Genomic DNA, 19,776 nt, shown 5'->3' on the forward strand with positions numbered 1-19,776 from the left:
GGTTGGTACACAGTCCCACCAACAGTGGGGTGCAATAGTGTCCCAATTTTTCCTCATAGCTTCCAAGATTTCTCATTTTCCTTTTCTGTCATATTAGTCTGATAAATGTGAGATGGTATCTCAGAATTGTTTTAATTTGCATTTCTTTAATCAGTAGTGATTTAGAGCTTTTTTTATATGACTAGTGATAGCTTTGATTTATGAAAATTGCCTCTTTATATGCTTTTGACCAAAAGTGGTTCTTTTAAAAAAAAAAAGTCCCATGAACAACATTCATAAAAGACTGTTTAAAAGTCATTGTTCTTAAGTCTGGGGATGCCATCCTTACAACATAAAGTGGAAAGAATGCTGAATTTGGAATTAGCTGATTTGGGTTCAGCTCTGCCCTCTGTAACCTTGGGCAAATAATCCGCAGGGGCCACCTTTTCTTATCTCTAAGGTGAGGGTAATCAGATTGGATGATGTTGGGGTGCCTTCTCTCAGTGTGTTTCTATGACCCTAAGCTATACTTTGTTTCAGGATTTTGGGAGTTTGGCATCTTTATGCTCTTTTATTTTCCTTGTCTTGAGTCTGGTGACAAATTATGTTCCACAGGAGAGCTTTTTCTATATGATCATCTGCATTTGAATTTTATGTTCAGATGTTACAAATACTCATTCAGTGCTTAAGAGTTCCTTTTTTAAGAAAATGATTTGTCAATAGTTGGGAAAGAACAGAGCACTGATGTAAGTCCTCTTACATTTTTCACACAGCCAGCTTTCTGGAGTTAATATTTTTATGTACTGATATTTGTGTTTTTCAGGAACGAGGTTGTGATAGTTTCTGGTTTCTTGGTGGAAGGAAAAAGAGGTTGGGTTCCTCCCAATGATGAAAGTGTGATTGCTAGTGTCTTCATGAGCTCCAGAGGTCATAGCACACTACCACGAACTCTGATGGCCCCTCGAATGATTTCCGAGGGAGAGCTTGGAGGCATCGCCCAGATCACTTCTTCTCTATACCTGGGCAGGGGCAGTGTTGCCTCCAACCGCCATCTCCTCCAGGCCCGAGGGATCACCTGCATTGTCAATGCTACCATCGAGATTCCTAATTTCAACTGGCCTCAGTTTGAATATGTCAAAGTGCCTCTGGCTGACATGCCCCATGCCCCCATTGGGCTGTACTTTGACACTGTGGCTGACAAGATCCACAGTGTGAGCCGGAAGCATGGGGCAACTCTGGTGCACTGTGCAGCTGGTGTGAGCCGTTCTGCTACCCTTTGCCTTGCTTACCTGATGAAGTACCATAATGTGTGTCTTCTGGAGGCATACAACTGGGTGAAAGCCCGGAGGCCTGTAATTAGGCCTAATGTAGGTTTCTGGAGGCAGCTGATAGACTATGAACGTCAGCTCTTTGGGAAGTCAACAGTTAAAATGGTACAGACGCCTTATGGCATTGTCCCAGACGTTTATGAGAAAGAGTCTCGACACCTGATGCCTTACTGGGGGATTTAATGCCACTAAAGCTTGCATCAGCAGCTCCATTGAGCAGTACCAGCATCTGCTACACACAGTCTGCTATCCTCTACACCTTTCTTTTCAAATGATCGACTTTTGGTTTTCCCTCAAGTGTTTTTTACACTGGGTGTTCAAGTCTATTTTAAGAGGTGGGGAGGGTGGGGGAAGGGACACATTGCATTGCTAGTGACATTTTTAAAAGTAACCTTTTGAAATAGTGTTTACAAAAATCTTTATCCAGCTTTTAATCATTTTTAAACAATTTGAAAGTTAAATAATTTAATGACATGTTTTGCTCTTCCTCACCCTAAATCTTATGCCTTTGACATCACTGCAGGTATCTGAGCTCAATTCAAAGTGACAATCACTTTGTGCTAGGATCAATCCTTCAAGACACAGGCTTTTTACTCAAGGCTGCCAACTGTAAAATACCTGCTTAGAAAAAATTTATATAATGCTTCAGTCTTCAGTGGGTCAACTATATTCTTTCTCATTCACGATTCACTCAACCTGCAACTTCAAATGAATAAACTTTTATTTAATTGTAAGTAAAGATAATGAAATTTGCTGCAGAAAGCATCTTGGAATCACTTTATGTGATCTCAAATTATATTAGTATTTTTAGTAAACTTGTAATCTTCTTAACCTTTTATTAGGAAGATTTTTGTTTTCCTGATGATTCACTTTTATGTTTCTTGTAAGGGTAAAAGAAAGAAATGGTAAAATATGGTCCTTCTGACAAAATTATGAACATTACTTAAAATAGCCTTCCCAGCTGAGTCATGTATACCCATTCACACTGTTGCAGATGGGCAGATATTAATATCACAGACAAGCACTGCTGGGACAGTGGGAATAATGTGTTTGCTCAAAAAAAAAAAGTCTTATTTTTATTAGCCCATTGTTAAGCTACAACTGTGTTCTTCAGACTTTTTGTTCATTCATTCCTATCAATAAAATATTTTTTCCTTGTCTGATGAGTCTTCTGGAAGGGAGATGGCCTTTCATCATAGCACCTATTCTGTTATGCCTGCTGCAGAAGGGGAAGGTTGGGAACCTGTGAGACAGCAGCAAGAGAGAGAACCAGAGTGGTGGGTGGTAACAAATCTTGCTTCTGCACATAATTTGAGTATGAAAATGAAGGTTTGGCAACGTGTGATTGAAAACCTCAAATGGTCATCCTTCAGCATTGTGAAAAATTTGTAACTTCTTAATTTTAACTTAGCTTAAAATTTTTTAGTGAATATAGAAACTGTTTCAAAGAAACACTGGTTAAGACATTTGGGAAGTAGAGCTAATACTGTTGTGTTAAAAGGTTTATAGAAAAACTTAGCTTTATGAATAATAGGATTTTTTGAGTTCTTTCTCCTGTGCATTGTCTCATCTTAATCCTAAGGTAAAAAGGCTGTAAACTGAAAGGTATGCCATTATCTAGAATCACTGGAGTTTTCAAAGGATTGCCATTAAAAACTGCAAATATTTTCTCATTTTCCTTAAGGAAAAAAAGTTGCTTAATGTGTGATGCAAGAAGTTTAATAACATAAAAGGAAAGGGTCTCCATATTTGATAATACAAACAACTTCCAACACAGTACAAGCCAGTCTATTACCAGTTTTTGAATATGCTCTATCAACTTCATGGATGCCTAACTTGTAGTATGATTGTCTATTACACTGTCATCAGAAAGTACATACCAACAGGTTGGATTATTATAACCATGTATGTTATTCATAGTAGAATGGGAATACTGGAATTGTCAAGCAAAATTTCAAATATTTTAAGTTATGTGTGAAAAAAATTTGTAGAAAGCACTTGAGAGCTTATCTGTTATAGATAATATCATATAGGAAGTTTCATTTCTTTGATTTAATGTGGTTGCCTGGCTTTTTTCCAAAGTTGAGTGGCCCAAAATGGTTTAGGGACAGTTGAGGTGGCAACTTGAGATACTACTGTCTTCAAAACCTTGAACAGAATGATTAAAAAGCAAGTAGAAGACATCTTTAAAAATTTAGATATTCACAGTACATTAAATTTTCATTTTGCAACCTGGATGCAGTGTTGGCTGATAAGTACATAGTGAAAAGATCCTTTTAGAGATGACATCAACAGTATCACTAATACGTACAGAAGAAATTTAAATTTACTTTCTTAGTAATAAAATCAGAAGTCAACATGCAGCATCAGAATTTTTATAATTTGTGAATCTTCATGCCAAGCAGTGAAGCTGTTTTGACAGTGCATTCTATGGAAATCAGTCACCTTGGTTACAGTTTCCAAGGACACAGGTCCTAGGCTAACCATAGAAATCACTGAGGTGAAAAGTAAACAGTACTGAGTCATTTAATTAAAAGGGTATATGTAAGCAGAGAAATGGAATGGTACTCTTCTGATATTCTTGATGGGAAAGGAGACATTTAAAACTGTCATTGCTATTTATGTCAAAGGGCATTTTGATATTTCTGTGTTGGTTTCTGTAGTGTCACAGTGTGTCATATGTCACTCAAGTTAGTTGTCATTATCCTTGGAGGTCTCAGCAATCTGGGATATGTCTTAAGATTTAGAAACTTTAGCTTAATAGGTGAATAGAAGCAAAAGAATTGTATTGCTCACCATGGGTTGCTGTCATAGGATGATGGTCCTTTGAGCATTTGCACAAAAATAAACAGCATAAGAACTGTAAAGCGTTGTCAACAATGGTATTTTCTACTATCGCTGATAATTAATACTATGGAATTTACTAAATCAGTCAAAAGCAGACTCAAATTCTAGTGTTAAACTGACATATGTGGCATTATACTTACAGGTTCATGGGTAGGCCCTGTCAGGAGATCTAGTTAGCCTCTGGGAACTTGGTTAACTTATTAGGTGAAAGTCTAGTCTTAGCACATTGGGGTTGGCCATCCAAGTCATACTAGCTGATACTGATTTGGTTTGCAGAAAAATGAACAATTCCATTCCAATTCATGCTACACTTTTCTCTTTCCATTCTTTTGTTCAGTGAACTCTACATGTAGTTGGAAGTAAAACAGAATTTCCTTTATGGTCCTGTCATGGGGAAGGAGAAAATGAAGCAATTATATAAAAGCAATTGCAGGCAATGCCATGCACTCTTTTCTTAGCAATCCAAGCTAAGTACAGTACATTGAGATGATGAGTAATACATGGTAATTGAGTTTGGTTTAAAAGAAGCTTTTTATGAAAAACAAAACAAAACAAAAAACTGTAGCTGTCCCAACTATTTTCCATAGGATTGAGGAGTCCTCAAGCAGCCTTGCTTTATTTTCTGAAAAACTGTTCAGTTACAAGGCAAAGAAAATTCACACAGCATATGACCCTTGTCCTAGATTTTAATTTATCCAAATTTTTACAACTTATAAATCAGAAGCTCTTGCCACAAAAAAGAAAGTTACATATCTAAAACTATGTACTGTAGAGTGTTGATCCTCATATAGTCTTCAGGAAGGGCCACTCATTGCAAATAAAGACCATTCAGCTGTGTAAACAGTTCTGCTAATACAGATTCTTCCAGCAAAGTATCATGGCCCTGGGCCTTGTCCAGGGGGGTGAGATTCAGGACAGGGGTATCATTAGGGAAAAAATTTTACAAACTGATGCACAAGGTTTGAGGTGCTCATGCTAGTGTGAACGTCTTTCCATATGAAGATATCCCTGGACATTTTTGAGACGGTTTTCTTAGCAAATTAGAATCTAGGGAAGAGGAGAGATTTTATAACAGTGGGGTATCATAAAGTTTGCTGGGACTCACAGCACTATAAGTTTAACCATCAGCCCAAACATTTTTAATCCTTTTATTTAAATAAAGCAAACAAATGTATTTTATCCCACAGGACAAATACAATTTCTATATCTAAATAAGTAGACTCAGTATTTTCATGATTTCTAGTCCTACAATGTTGTATTTCTTCTGTCAGTTATTCACAGTTTTCAAATTGTAGCAGCAAATGCTTCCTTAGAGAAAAATGATCATCTATATATTAAAACATTGTAAGAGAATGAGAATTACAAACCTGTGGTGTCTATGTCTAATACAGTGTGGGCGGGGCTAAGGTAAGACTGATACAGAAGGGTAACCATTTTCCTTCTCTCATCAGTAGCTTTGCACACAGGGGGGCTCTCACAGTGGGAGACACCAGTAATGGTTTGGACTCCATCCTTATCTTCCTCTTGGGAAGTTCCTCATACAGAATCATGGAGATTAGTTTGCATTACTCATTTATTGGTCCCCTCACTACCTGGGGACATGGCAGGAAAAAGCTGGTGCTTAATAGAAGTCCTCAGAGTAGATCTGGTAGGATGAGTCCAGGAGGTTTGGGCTCTACACAGTTGATCCAGAAGTTGGCACAGCTTGCGTGATACTGATGTCCTCCATATGCCAGTTTGAAACTGTCTGTTTCAGAATTGAATGCCTATAAAAACAAAAAGATTGAAGGGAAGAAAGGTCAGGCTTTGTGGAGTAACTACATTAGAACTGGGCAGACTGACATTTTCCTTGGGAGAAAATTGAGTCCCCAAACTTGTATGAAGTTTGTAGAAGAAGGGGTGTGGCCAGAATTAAGATCAAAGCTATTTAGGCTGTAAAAGTTGAAGTGACAGCACTATTTCTCTGCTCAAAAAGAACAGATTCTTGCCAATAAAATGGCTTTCAGTAAAAGATGGCAAATGTTTGTGTAGAAAAACTGCACAAAGAAAGGTATGTAAAGCCACAGTGACCAAATCAATTTCTTGGGCTGCAGAAAATCCCTGTTTTCACTTAGTGGGTCTTTCTTAATGCTAATAATCTGATTTAGACATAATCTGAAAATTTATTCATTCACATTTGATTAATTTTAATAAAACCTCAAATGAGCCAAAAAATAACAATTTGTGCTATTGAGTTGATCCAACAGTGATGTCTGAATCAACTTGCTAAAGCAATTACTATATAACAAGAATACTCACAGCATTTGCTTATCAAAAATGACTTAACAACTCAGATAACTGAGTTGTCAGAGATGTTGAAAGATAACATTAGCAAGGAGAATAAAAAAATAATTCTCTTGCCTTTAGTCACTTGCTGTGGTTATTTAACATTCCTGGAGAAATTAATGGGAATTTACTTAAAGGTACTAAAAAGTCCCACTCCAAACCTAAAAACACAAATTATTTTGATCCTGGAGTTTGATGGGCTCTAGACAAATCCCGAAGCACTCTAGCTCTGTAGTCTAATCTTGGTCACTACAACTTGAATGGCTTCTCCATAAATTGGCCACAAAATTGTCCTGCACACCATAGGAGGAAGAAATATGTGAAAAAACAATCATGAGATACAAGCATGCAAAACAAGACGGAAGGGAAGTCACAAAGACATGTTAATTGATTTAACATTACAGTAACAAAAATGACTGAAGGATTCATGATAGGAACAATTCAGAACGGCAGTGGAATTATCCAATATGCCTTCGACACTCATAATTAAGATGATGACACTAAGAAAAGATGTGACTGGTTCATACTTTTTTAGGATGTTCTTCTGCAGGTTTCTCTTCATTCTGAAATAATGTTGAAACCAAAAGGTCAACAAGACTCCCAATACGTCTGCCTACCTCCAAACTATTTCATGTCTGACCCTACTTCAACAGCCCCGCTGTACTTTGTACCTTGGCTTACACACACTGAAAATAGTAAATTCATTAATTTGAAAACAACCAAAAACAACCCCCTTCTCCCCAACTAAAACAGTACTGAATACATGCTTCCCTGGTTGCCCTTTATAAAGAAAGTAACCTGGCTCCTTGGAGCTTTATAAAAATTCTAGCCTCTGGTAACATACATGTGAGGAAGACACTACAAAGAAGACTGACTAGAGCTTGCTTTTCCCATGAGACTTTGAAAACAGTACTTTGAGTTAGTCTGGGTAGGCCTGGAACTTACTCGGCTCCTTGAATCGACATTCAGTAGGCATACCCCACAGGCAAGTTCCTGAGCATTTTTAATCCCAGGACGAAGCATACAGGATGAGAAATCCAATGAATTTTCATCTGGCTATAAAGACAATGAGAAACAGTTAAAAGACCAACAATTTTAAATGCTGTTTGGTTTGCCCTCTGATCATTCATTTCTGGTAGCAGCACTAGCAACAAAATAAAGGATCTTATAATTAGTAACATTTGTCAGAAGGTTTAAGACAGTGTGCATGTTCTCTGACTTCTGCCTGAATGTCCCTGTGCCCAGTTAAGTTTCAATAGTAGTTATTTATGAGCAATAAGGCAAAATTATTATTTGTTTTGTAATGTAAAGTTTCCTTTTTTCTCACCCTCCTATCCAACAAAAATGTAGTTATTTAATTCCTTTTCAGTGTGAAAACTTAAAACAGGTACTGTAGTTTCTTGAAGTAACCATCCCCTGAATTTAAGTTGCATCTTTCTAGACTACATAAAAACTACAGAAGGAGAGGGAATCTTCCTCACAGAATTTTAGCATTGAAAAGAGCTTTAGAAGTCATTTAAATTCCACCCATACCTGATACATTAAGTTGTTCCACTGCATACCCAACAAGTTGTGAACCATGCTGAAGTGCTAAGGCTTTCTGTAAGTCAGAGGACAATTTATGTGCTTAAGTTCACTTTGGCCAAAAGCCCTTGGTGTTTAAGGTTTTTCTTTTGTAAAATCTGGGATAACACTTGCTCTAGTTTTCAAATGGAGTTTAGGAGGATCAAAAAAGATCCTGTATATAGGTGTGGGTAAATGGGGAGTTTAATATGTATTACCCTAGACATGCAATTTCAAAGTGTGCAGGTATGGTAGTTCCAGATTCATTAAACCTATCATAAAAATTAGGTAATTAGAAACTATAATTGAAAGGGATTTTAAAAGAGCTGATTAAGAACAGAATTGCATCTTTGTTATCTGTAGTAGAAATACTCCCTTCAGGCTGCTAGAACAGAGCCGCTTGAGAACTGGAAATGAAACATTTTTGATTTTTACTCTTAAATAAAAGGAACTTTTTCAGATTTAAATTTGTGATTTTGTTTAAAATTGTGTGCATACCAATCAGAGTGCCTATTTTAGAAAGTACTTTTGCCTATATTGAGACTATTTGCTAGTCTAAGTTTTAAAAGACATACATTATATACTACTTGCACACAAAAATGCTGGGCACAGAATCTTATGTCTAATCAAGGACAAATGGCTATACTATCTTCCAAGAAAACATGACACATGATGTAAGTACAAGATCTGGGAGTGCATCTGAACTTCTCAACTGTACTACAAGTTCTCTGCCCTCCTGTCAGCTGGGGATATTATTAGTCATATACATGTATAATGAGAAATCAGAGCTTCCTGGAGACAAGTTTATGGAGGAATATTAAAAAATATCAGCTGTTTAAACTGTATTAAGTGTTTTCACATGTATATGTAAAATACACACCCATAGTATACTTATTTACTGCATGTCAGAAGCATTTGTAAAATGGACTGAACTTAAGTTCAGATGAAATGGAATTTCCATCATCTAAGCAGAAGCCGAAATTCCCTTCTCTAGGCCCTACCTGTTTGGCAGAAACTGGCTTTCCTTGTTTTCCAGGCCTGTAGTCTTCCTCTTCTAAACTTAAAACGGAACATAGTGATAGTCAACCACCTACAGAGCTATGTCAACAAAGCAGGTGCTATTCCACCCTCAAGAAGCTTGGAACAGTCATTATATGTCCTTCCACCTAAACCTTTTACCACAAGAGGGAGACTTTCTTCAGCAACATAAGGAATTGTTGTTTGTCCTTCATTGTCTAAGAGGACCATGATATCAGGGAGGTGGTACCATGACATGCAAGTGAATTAGATTTAAGGGCGGTAGGGCTGTGCAGTCACCAGCCTCACTTTCTCTTCTGGAGCCATCTGGGTCCAGTGGTCAGATATAGATCAGGACAACTAGAGATGGCCCTGGATGCAGGGGGAGCTCTTCACCTTTTCAAGCAAAGGGTCTCAGGGGTTGACTGAGGCAATGTCCATTCAGTGATTAAGATTTAACAAGAATGGCTTCTTTAGTTAAAAAAAATCTGGGAGGGGATAGACCCTAAGGGTTTCTGGCCAAAACAGAAACTTATTTACATTTATAATGAGCCGATCAGGCCCCAAACAATGACTGTATAGGGCTTGGCCTGGGACCTATTCTTGTTCAAACTTAGCTACTGTGGTTTGGGGTTACCTGGTCTTTAAGAAAGAAAAAAACAAAACAAGGTTTCAGAAATTAAAATTTATATTCCCTTTTGGGCAGAGCACCAGCAAGTAAGAGTATGATACCCGTATGGCCAGTGAGAGAACGCCATTGTTTTTAACAACCAGACACCTTTCTACCCTTTCAGGTTTCATACATTTTATTCCCCTTTATACACTTTGTGACACAGGGCTTCCTCATACCGGGGATGCAATTATTACAATAAAATGAACAAGATAGGGCCTTCGTCAATACAAAGAGTATATTCTCAGAACCTTTGCTAGCACTAAGTAAACGTTCAAAATTTGGATATTCTAAAGGTATTCCACATGCAATGTCCTAGGTACCATTGTTCTGACAGCTCTGTTTTCTGATGGCTTCTTTTAATGAAGAAAGCATTATAGACAGTAGTTTCAGAGGATTATAGATTTAGAGCTAGAGGAAATCCTCCCAGGTAATATACCTTTTACAGATGAGCAAAGAGAGGTTAAATATCCCTGGTGATTTAGTACAAGGTCCAGTCTATACCCGTCCCTCTCCTGGAAAGGATGGGACAATAGGTCCCTGCCTGAGCACCACTTAATGGTTATTTTTTGGCCCCCCCTGGCTCAGAGTGAATGAAAATAGTAACTGCTTATCTCCTGGCCAGCAACCCTGAGGGTCTTCCCTACCCAGTTTCATTTATTTTTTTAAATTAAAGGGGCCATCCCTTGACTCACTTCTTAGAAGGGCTATTCACTGAATGGGCATTGCCTCAAAGTGAGAACCTGAAAAGACGTTAGCTTCAAAGAGTCAAGGTCTCTCACTGCATCCTGGGTCATCTCCAGTCATCCTGATTGATATCTGACTACTGGACCCAGATGGCTCTGGAGGAGAAACGTTAGGCTGGTGATTTTGCACACCCCTCTTTCCCTCAAATCAAAGTCAATAGCAAGTCATGTCATCATCTCCCTGATTTATGGTTCTCTTCTTAATGAAGGACAAACCACACACAACACATACAACACACTAACAGTAAGTAGTAGAGCTGGGATTTGAACCCAAGTCCTGACTCCAATGCTCCTTCCAAAAAATATGGTATTTTGATAAATTATCTGTGTGCCATCCCAAAAGGAGGAAAATGAACCCTTCAAAATCCTAGAGGATAAAAATTAGAAAGAGCCCTTGGATAGCAATGATCCTACATGAGGAAACTCAAACACCTGAAACTGAATAATAAGCTTGAGAATAGGCTCTAACTCTTATCACCGGCTCCATTTAATCCTCTTCCCTCTCCTTTGTGTTTCCTACCCCCAAGACAATACATTCTTGCACTAGTTTATATGCTCCTCTATGCAGTTTCTCTTTAGCCTGAAAGCTAGGTTCTTTGTTATACCTTTAACTCCTCAATGAATATAGTATTAATCTGATTCAACAAATACGCTATCCACCAAGTGTTAGGCCATAGGAAAACAAAGACTCCTCCCTCTCCCCCCTCCCCCAAGAAAAAACAACCAAAATCAAAATAATTTCTGCCATTAAGGAGTTTATATTCTAAGGGTGTTGGGGGGAGGGGGATAGAAGGGGAAGATTCCCCATGTACACAGATAAATGCAAAGTAATTTCAGGAGAGAAAAAAGGCACTGCCATCCTAGGGGGCAGGGAAAGAGTGGCACCTGAACTGTCTTTAAAAATTTTTTTTATAAAATTGTTTCTATATCTTCTTTGACCTACCCTTTCTTTAGGATTGTTATTTATAGTTTCCAATGAGTTTTTAATCTTTGCTTCAAAGGCCTTTTAATGAATATAATTTTTATTGCATTGTGGTTGGTAAAAGATTCATTTAATATTTCTGCTTTTCTTAGTTTGTGAGGTTTTTATGTCCTAATACATTTAAAATTTTTTGTGAAGGTCCCCACGCACAGCAGAGAAATAGGCATACTTTCTATTCCCATTCAATATTCTAAGAGGTCTAGCATATCTAACTCTTCCAAAATTCTTTTCAGGTCCTTAATTTCTTTATTTTGTGGTTCAATTTACATAGTTCCTCCTCCCCACCAGTATAGTTTGACTGTTTCTCATTAAACATTTTCCTTTAAAATTTAGATGTTGGGCATTATAATATATACAGGTTTGGTATTGGTATTAATTCACTGCTTATGGTACTTTTTAGCAAAATGTAGTTCTCCTGTTTTTCCTCTTTTAATTAGTAAGCTTTTGCTTTGTCTGAGCTCATGATTGCTACCCATTTTTTTCTACTTCAGCTGAAGTAAACTGATTCTGCTCCAGCCCCTATTTTAATACCATGTGTATTTTTCTTTTTTAAGTGTTTCTTGTAAATAACTTATTGTTAGATTCTAATTTCTAGTCTATTCTGCCATGCTGTTCTATTTCCTCCATCTTATTTTCTTACCTGCTTTTCTTCTGACTATTGTCTCCCTTAATTTGCCCTCCTTATTCCCTACCCCTCATTTTCATTCTACTTCCCAGTCAGGTAAATGAATTTTTATACCCAAATGTGTATATGTATTCTTCCCTTCTTTAACCAGTTCAGATAAGAGGTTCAAGTGTCTCTCACTTTACTGCCCCCCTCCATTATATAAACTCTTCTTTGCATACCCCTTTTATGTGAGATAATCTTACCCATTCTTCCTCTTCTCTCACCCTACTTCTAGTGTATTCCTTTTCCTTACCCTTCCATTCTTCCTTTGAAGTTATTTGAACATAATAGAATCACACCCAGGACTTCTAATTAGACTGTAAGAACTCTGGTGTCACATGTATCATTTCCCCATATAAAAATGTAAACTGCTTAACTCTGTTTAGTCCTTTGTAATTACTCACTCATGTTTGTTTTTTTATACTTCTCTTGGTTTCTGTGTTTATGTTAAACTTGTCAGTGAATTCTGTTCTTTTCATTAGGAGTGCTTAGAAATCTGCTATTTTGTTAAAGATCCATTTTTCCCCTTGTAGGATTATACTCCAAGCTTTCTGCTCTTTTAGTATAGTGGCTGCTAAATCTTGTGTGATCCTATTCTTATTCCATACCTGAATTCTTTCCTTCTGGTTTCTTGTAGCATTTTTTCTTTGATCTGGGGACTCCAGATTTTGGTTATAATATTCCTGGGTGCTTTCACCTTGGTGTTTTTTTGAGGAGGTGACTGATAAATTCTTGTAATTTCTATGTTCGTTCTGATCCTAAGAAATTGGGGCAGTTATATTTTTTTTAAATGATGTTTAGGTTCTTGTGTGTGTGTGGGAGGGGAGGGGGGCTTTCAGGTAGTCCAATGATTTTCAAATTATCTCTCCTAGATCTATTTTCCAGGTCAGTTTTTCCTGAGATATTTCACATTTTCTTCTATTAAAAAAAAAAAACCAAACAACTTTTGTCTTTGTTTTATTATTTCTTGATATCTCTGTCATTAGTTACCATTTGGCCAATTCTAATTTTCAAGGAGTAAGTTTTTTTGTACCTCTTTTACCATATCTTACTTGCACAGCTGTCATTTTTTTCTCATTTTCCCCCTTCTACTGCTCTCATTTGTTTTAAAAAATCTTTTTAAAAGTTCTTGCTTTAGCTTTTCTAGGAATTCTTGTTGGGCTTGTGTCCAAGCTGCATTTTTCTTTAAGATTTTACTTAGAGGTTTTTGAATTGTTCTCTTCTGTTTGTGTATTGAGCTTCCCTGTCTCCATAAAAAAAATCTTTATAATCAGGTTCTTTGTTTGCTCATTCTTTCAGCCTACATCTTGACTCTAGACTTTATGTTTGTGTTGGGCTCTGCCCGTTTTGGAGGTGGGTCTGGCCTCAGCTTCTGGACTCTTATGTCCTGCTGCTGCTTTCACAGCTCAGTCTGGGGGCAAGCTTTCAGCGCTATAAATGTGGTGTGATCCACTGGGGAGGTCTGCTCTCTGACCTTCTGGTTTGAATTCTGCAAATTCCTTGACCCAGGTTTGGGTCTAATGGCTTGTTCATGGATGGGAGTTTTAGCAGCTTGTTCTGGACTTAGTCACTATTAGCCAGATGTGGGAAGCTCTGCAGGTTCACAGGAACTAAACTCCACGCTCCCCTTTGGCCTAGGATGCTATAGTCTGTTCTTGGGATCAGTGCCAAATAGCTACCATTTGCTTCCTGGAATTTGTTCCTTGCTCAGTACACAGCAAGGGTCCACAGCTGGGATCCTCTCTGCCCTGTATCTGAGATGTAGAACTGGGCAATGGATGACAGAACTGTCAGATGGCCCTCACTCCTATACCCAACTCTAGTTCAGGAATTCCCTGATGCCTCTTTCTGCCCCTGGTACTTCCTGCCTCCCAAATTAAATCTTAAAGTAAGTTGGAGATGCTAAGAAAAATATGTAGGAGGATGTTCGTTTTAGGTATTATGCGTGACAGCATGTACACAGGCATAGAAGTAGGAGTGGAAAGCCAAATGTGAGGCACAGTACGTAGTTCAGTTTGGCTGAAAACATATGAGTATATAATGTTGGAAAGAGAGGTGAAGGCAAGATTATGGAAATCTTTAAATGCCAAGAGAAGAAGTTAGTATTTATCCTACAGCAGGAGTTCTTAGCCATTTTTGTGACATGGACACATTTGGCAGTCAGAAGCTTTATGGACCCCTTCTTAGCATTTAAAAAAAACCTCAATGTATTCACCTAGGTTCTAAGTATAGGGGCTACTCCCAGATTCCACTGATTGGCATGGGAGTTTTGATCTGCATAATTTCCAACCTAGCACAGTTTACTCCTCCTTAAGCAACCTGATAATTCCCTCTGTTCCTGGAGGCTCATCTTATTAATGTTGAAATAGTTCAGATACCTGATTCATTTTATTCCAATGCAGCTCAGTTCAAAAGATTCATCAGCTTCAGCCTCCCAGTTGTAAGGATTATAAGTGTGCATGCTACCATTGCCCAGCACAAAAAGTTTTTTTTTAAAGAATAAAACATAGGAGTATAAAGGAATCAATTATATTGAAACATTTATCAAAATATAATTTTAAAAATAAGTTTATAAACCCCAGGTTAAGTGTCCTAAAGGCAATAGGGAATTTTTTTTTGGACACGGTCAGATCTGTACTTTATTGTTTTAAATTAAAATTAAATTTAAAATTTAAGCTAACTTTAAAATTTTTAGATCTGTATTATTTCCTTTCCTTCCCCCTTTCCCCAAAATCAAGAAAGCAAAAAAAATAAAAACTTCTCCTGTAAACATGTATATAGTAGAGCAAAACAAATTATCATGCTGAACATGTCAAAAAAAAAATACCCCGAGTGCAGCATTTATCTGTTTGGAGGTGGGCAACATGTTTCATTATGAGTTATCTGGAATTAATTAGTAATTACTGATTAGAATTCCAAAATCTTTCAAAATTTTATCTTTATAATATTGCTCTTACTGTAGTATTCTCCTCCATTCACTTTGTTCTGTATCAGTTCATACAAATCTTCCCAGGTTTCTCTGAAACTCCCCCTTTTATAATTCCTTCAGCACAGTATCATTCCATCACATACATATAACATAACTTGTTCAGCCATTTCCCAAGTGATGGCCACCCCTCTCAGTTTTCAATTCTTTGCCACCAAAAAGAGCTACTCTTGAATATTTTTTGTACCTAAGGGTCTTTTCCCTCTTTCCTGGGTCTCTGGGGAATAGATTTAATTAACGTTGCTGTTGGGTCAAAAGGTATTATGCACAATTTACTTTAGCAGCTTTTTGGACACAGTTCCAAACTGCTTTTCAGTAATGGATTGAGTTCACAGCTCCATCATTAATGAGTTAAAGTACCTGTTTTCCCTGTCCCTCTATTATTTGTTATTTTCCTTTTTTGTTATCTTAGCTAATCTGATTAATGTGAGATGGAACCTCAGGGTTTTAAAAAATGTGTACTTCTCTTATTATAACTGTTTTAGAGTGTTATATGGCTATTCTAGGTAGCCTATCTGCATCAACAGGGAAATTTCTGCGCAAGATCAGTGGCATAATTGAACCTGTGTTTCAAGAACATTAATTTAGAGGCTATGATAGGATGAATTAGAGAAGAAGAGAAGGGAATAAGTATTTATATAGCTCCTGCTATGTGCCAAGCACTGTGCTAAGTGCTTTTTACAAATATTATCTCATCATCACAACAACCCTTAGAGGTAGGTCTTTTATTTATCACCCCCATTTTATAGTTGAAAAAACTAAGGAAAATAAAGGTTAAGTGATTCAGTAAGAGAGGCCAGATTTGAACTCATATCTTCCTGACTCCAGGTCTAATGCTCTATCCACTGTACCACCATGCCTCAGAGGAGAAAGACTAAAAACAGGAAGATCAATTAGGAGGCTCCTGTAAGGGTCTAGATGAGATATGAGAACCTACACTAAGGTAGTGTAATGTTTTGCACAGAACTGACAGGTATATGTTATACAGACTAATTCTACATAGCAAAGGATCTTTGAGGGGGATCCCTAGCTTCATGCATTGTCAAACAAAAATGATTTGGTTACAATCTCACAAAGTGAGCAAAGAAAGCCTACTGTTTTGCTAAAGCAAACTAGGACAAAAAGCAATTATAGTTATAAGAGTATAGCTAATTAGATATATGAATATTCTGTAGTGTTCACAGTACAGTTTAAAAACATATTACTGTGTAATGAAATTGCATGCTAATAAAGACTCCTCACTTCATTAATACACTGACTCAATTCAGTTTCTAAGAAAATGGAGTAAAATCTGGAAAGAAAGGGAACAAGCATTAAGAAGTACCTTCTATACCAGGCATTGTGCTAATAACCACTTTACAAATACCTCACTTGATCCTCACAACTCTGACAGGTAGGCTATCATCAGCCTCTTTTTACAAATGAAGAAACAAAGGCAGACAGAGGTTAAATGACTTGACAGTGGCAAAGTGTGTGAGGTCAGATTTGAACTTGACCTTCTTTACAGAATTCTTTCTTTTCTTTTTTTTTTTTTAAGCAATTGGGGTTAAGTAACTTGCTCAAAGTTATTTCTGGGTGTGGTGCTAAGTGTTGGAGCCCGGATTCGATCCCCAGGTCATCCTGACACTGGAGCCGGTGCTCTTACTCGCTGTGCTACCTGGCCGCCCCTACAGAATTCTTTCTTACAGAATCTAGTGTTCTGTCCACTCTACCACCATGGCACACTCCCTACACTTAACTTGCACCATGCCTTTGGTTACTTAATCCCTACAGAAATCCTCATCCCTTACCGGTTTCTCAGTCCCCTAATTCATGCTCCAGTGTCGCTTCTCCTTTTGTCTTGACCCTACTGTTAACCATTTCAACACCGGACTGTCCTCTCCCCTTAAATCCTTTGTCCTCATCCTTTCTCCACTGAGATTCCCAAACTTTGGATTACTCCTAACACTACCTCCTCTTCTATTCCTCTCTTGATAGATTCCACACAAGAATTATTCTAAACCTTTTCCCTTTGGGGCCAATTCTGCCCCTAGATGACTACTCTCAAAATATGATCTTCACTTCCAATTGACAAAAATATCAAAATTCTATTCCTTTTGTGAAAGGGCTGTCCTCTCCAAACAGTTGTAGCCCTCTATGACCAACTGACTATAGTTCTGTTGCTCTTGGTATGGGACAATGACAGTATCTGGGAATTTGTCTGATTTAGAAGAAACCCAATTCCCTTTAAACATGGGACACTTGAATTTCAGGAGCCCCAAGAGAGCTTGTCACTGGATCCTGTCAGAGAAGGTCACGGAGAGGATTTTAGATCTGGAGCTGAATGAGATCTCAGAGACCTTCTGGCCCATGTCTCTCATTCTACAGATGAGGAGGCTAAATGATTTGTTCCAGGTTACACAGGAAGTAAGAGCCAGAGCCAAGAATCAAACCCACATCAGCATGTTTCCACTACAGCACCAGCAAAAGCACGAGGCAGGGCTGGATCCAGAAAGCCTCAGCAGTAGTGTCACATTCATGGCCCCAAGGTTGCCTGGGAAGGGGTTAGGGGTAGTGAGGGGGAAGAACTCTCAGCGTTCTGGAATCAGACTGAAATGTAAATTGGGAAATGTTTAACAAAATAAATAAAAATGCAATACAACAAAGACTATTAATTTGTGTGTGTGTTTTTTTAAGTCAATGTGTAGGCAGTAGGGATGTTTTTATTTGAATCTGACATCAATGTTGTATAGGATGGTTCAATAAATATAGCTCCTTTTCCAAAACATAATAGGATGGGACAATTCAAATGGAGCTTCAATAAAATACTACCACATCCTGAAATTTCATGTTATCTTTTCTTTCAAAAAAAAACCAAACACCTCAAAATAACTATGCCTTTGCCAACTATTTTGTAAATGTATCTATTTTTTCTTTCCAATTGTGAGTACCACAAGAGGAATAACAAGGGGCTTCTTTTGGAGATTTCTGCATAAATCTAATTTTCACAGAATTAATATGACCTAAGGACTTACTACAAAATGAAATGACTGATATAAAATTAAAGCACCTTGTAATCTTAATGGAAAGATGGCTTTAAAAAAAATTACAGCCAAAAAGCATCAACAAAAGCCGGAGAAGCAGAACAGTCTTGCCCAATCATTTCTGCCAAGTACCACCAAATGGCATTCTGCAACTGTCTTCCTTCTCTTTTGCTTACAAAGTGAAGGAACTTGATCCAACTTCTCCAAATTTGGCGTCTTTAGTCACATAATTTGATCATTTCAGTGCTTTCCTAGAACTCCTGGGGCTGGCCCTAGGAGGGGTGGGGAGGAGAGAGGAACACTAATAGGGACATGGCAATACTTACTGATACAGATACAAGTGTGGATAACTGATGAATTCTGGAGTGTCTTTTTTGCAAGGTGCCGATTGCTTTTTTCCTTAACTGCATTACTAAATTAAGTAACCCATTAGAAAAAGCTACCTATGACTGAGCACTGGAGAAGATGGACCTCAGAGATCATTTTGTCCAACCATTTATTGATTATAGATGAGGAAATAAAAGCTCAGAGATAGTAGGTTAACTTTCTTAAAAAAGGAAAAAAAGGCAGGACTTGAACACAAGTCCTTTGAATCCAAATCCTGTCACTCCTAGAAGAAGATGTTACCCTAACTTTGTAAAAACTGCTTCCTTTATTGTGACTCCACTGGAGTCCGTAGCACACAACTCATTAATTGGTCATTCACTGAGTAAATCCTAGAGAATATAACAATAAGTTCTTCTTGGTAAAAAAAAAAAAATCTACATTCTTAAAATCTGAGGATTTTGAAGTTAATTTTGGCACACATGCAGGATAAAGTAGGTGATTAATAAATGTCTGTATACTGATTTTGGCAACTCAAAAGATTTCTTGTTTTTAAGTATTTTTTTCCCCACTTTAAGATGCAAATTTTCTCCTTCCTTCCAGCCCCTCCCCCAACCCCCAGTGAGAAGGCAAGCTGTGTGATACGGGATATGTTCTTAAGGGATAAAATGTACTTGCTGTTTACTCTTCTGATTGATCATCCTCTTATAAATTCTTTTTGGCCTGGGCCAGTAACTACATAGGCCCATTCTAGCAATACAGATCAGAACTCTTCCTGCAACTAGAGTCTGAGCTGCTGCAGCACTGAGGGCTTGTCTATCAGTCTTTAAACATTTATTAAGGGCCTACGGTGCGGCAGGCCCTCTGCTAAATGCTGGGAATACAAAGAAAGGCAAAAGCCACTCCTTGGCACCTAGGAACTCACAGTCCAACCGCTACGTACCAACAAACTATATACGAGATAAATAGGAACGAATCAACAGAGCGTAGGCCCTCAAATTAAGAGGGTTTGGAGAAGGTTCCCTGTAGAATTCCCTGTGATATTTTAGCTGGACCTCGAAGGAAGCCAGTGAAGCAAGAAGGCGGAGCATTCCAGGCATGGAGGACAGCCAGAGAACGTATCTGGAGTTGGGAGATGGAGTGTCTTGTTCAAGGAATAGAAAACATGACAGTGTCACTGGATCAAAGGATATGTAGGTGTAGGGGTGTGTGTGTGTGTGTGTGTGTGTAACAGAGGGGGAGAGAGTGAGAGAGAGAGAGAGACAGAGAGACAGAGAGAGAGAGAGAGAGAGAGAGAGAGAGAGAGAGAGAGAGAGAGA

General features: G+C 37.9%; 2 protein-coding genes across 10 annotated transcripts in view; one reads left to right on the forward strand and one right to left on the reverse strand.

Annotated features, from left to right (window-relative positions):
- DUSP14 (dual specificity phosphatase 14) overlaps positions 1-2,467 on the forward strand; it is a 33,095-nt gene extending 30,628 nt beyond the window's left edge. For both annotated transcript variants that reach the window (XM_069078128.1, XM_069078127.1), the window contains one exon: positions 803-2,467. In XM_069078128.1, the coding sequence (XP_068934229.1) occupies positions 894-1,490 (597 nt within the window). In that variant the 5' untranslated portion in view covers positions 803-893 and the 3' untranslated portion in view covers positions 1,491-2,467. The remainder of the gene's footprint in view (positions 1-802) is intronic.
- A 2,199-nt stretch (positions 2,468-4,666) lies between these two features.
- SYNRG (synergin gamma) overlaps positions 4,667-19,776 on the reverse strand; it is a 101,019-nt gene continuing 85,909 nt past the window's right edge. For 5 of the 8 annotated variants that reach the window (XM_069078124.1, XM_069078123.1, XM_069078119.1 and 2 more), the window contains 3 exons: positions 7,425-7,535; positions 7,007-7,042; positions 4,667-5,920 (listed from right to left, as the gene is read on the reverse strand). In XM_069078124.1, the coding sequence (XP_068934225.1) occupies positions 5,789-5,920; positions 7,007-7,042; positions 7,425-7,535 (279 nt within the window). In that variant the 3' untranslated portion in view covers positions 4,667-5,788. The remainder of the gene's footprint in view (positions 5,921-7,006; positions 7,043-7,424; positions 7,536-19,776) is intronic. The other 3 variants (XM_069078125.1, XM_069078126.1, XM_069078120.1) reach the window with 1 other exon arrangement.

Source organism: Petaurus breviceps, unplaced genomic scaffold, assembly GCF_028583685.1.
Source record: "Petaurus breviceps papuanus isolate PSGF00001 unplaced genomic scaffold, PetGlider_PUasm1.0 91023, whole genome shotgun sequence".
Lineage (NCBI taxonomy): Eukaryota > Metazoa > Chordata > Mammalia > Diprotodontia > Petauridae > Petaurus > Petaurus breviceps.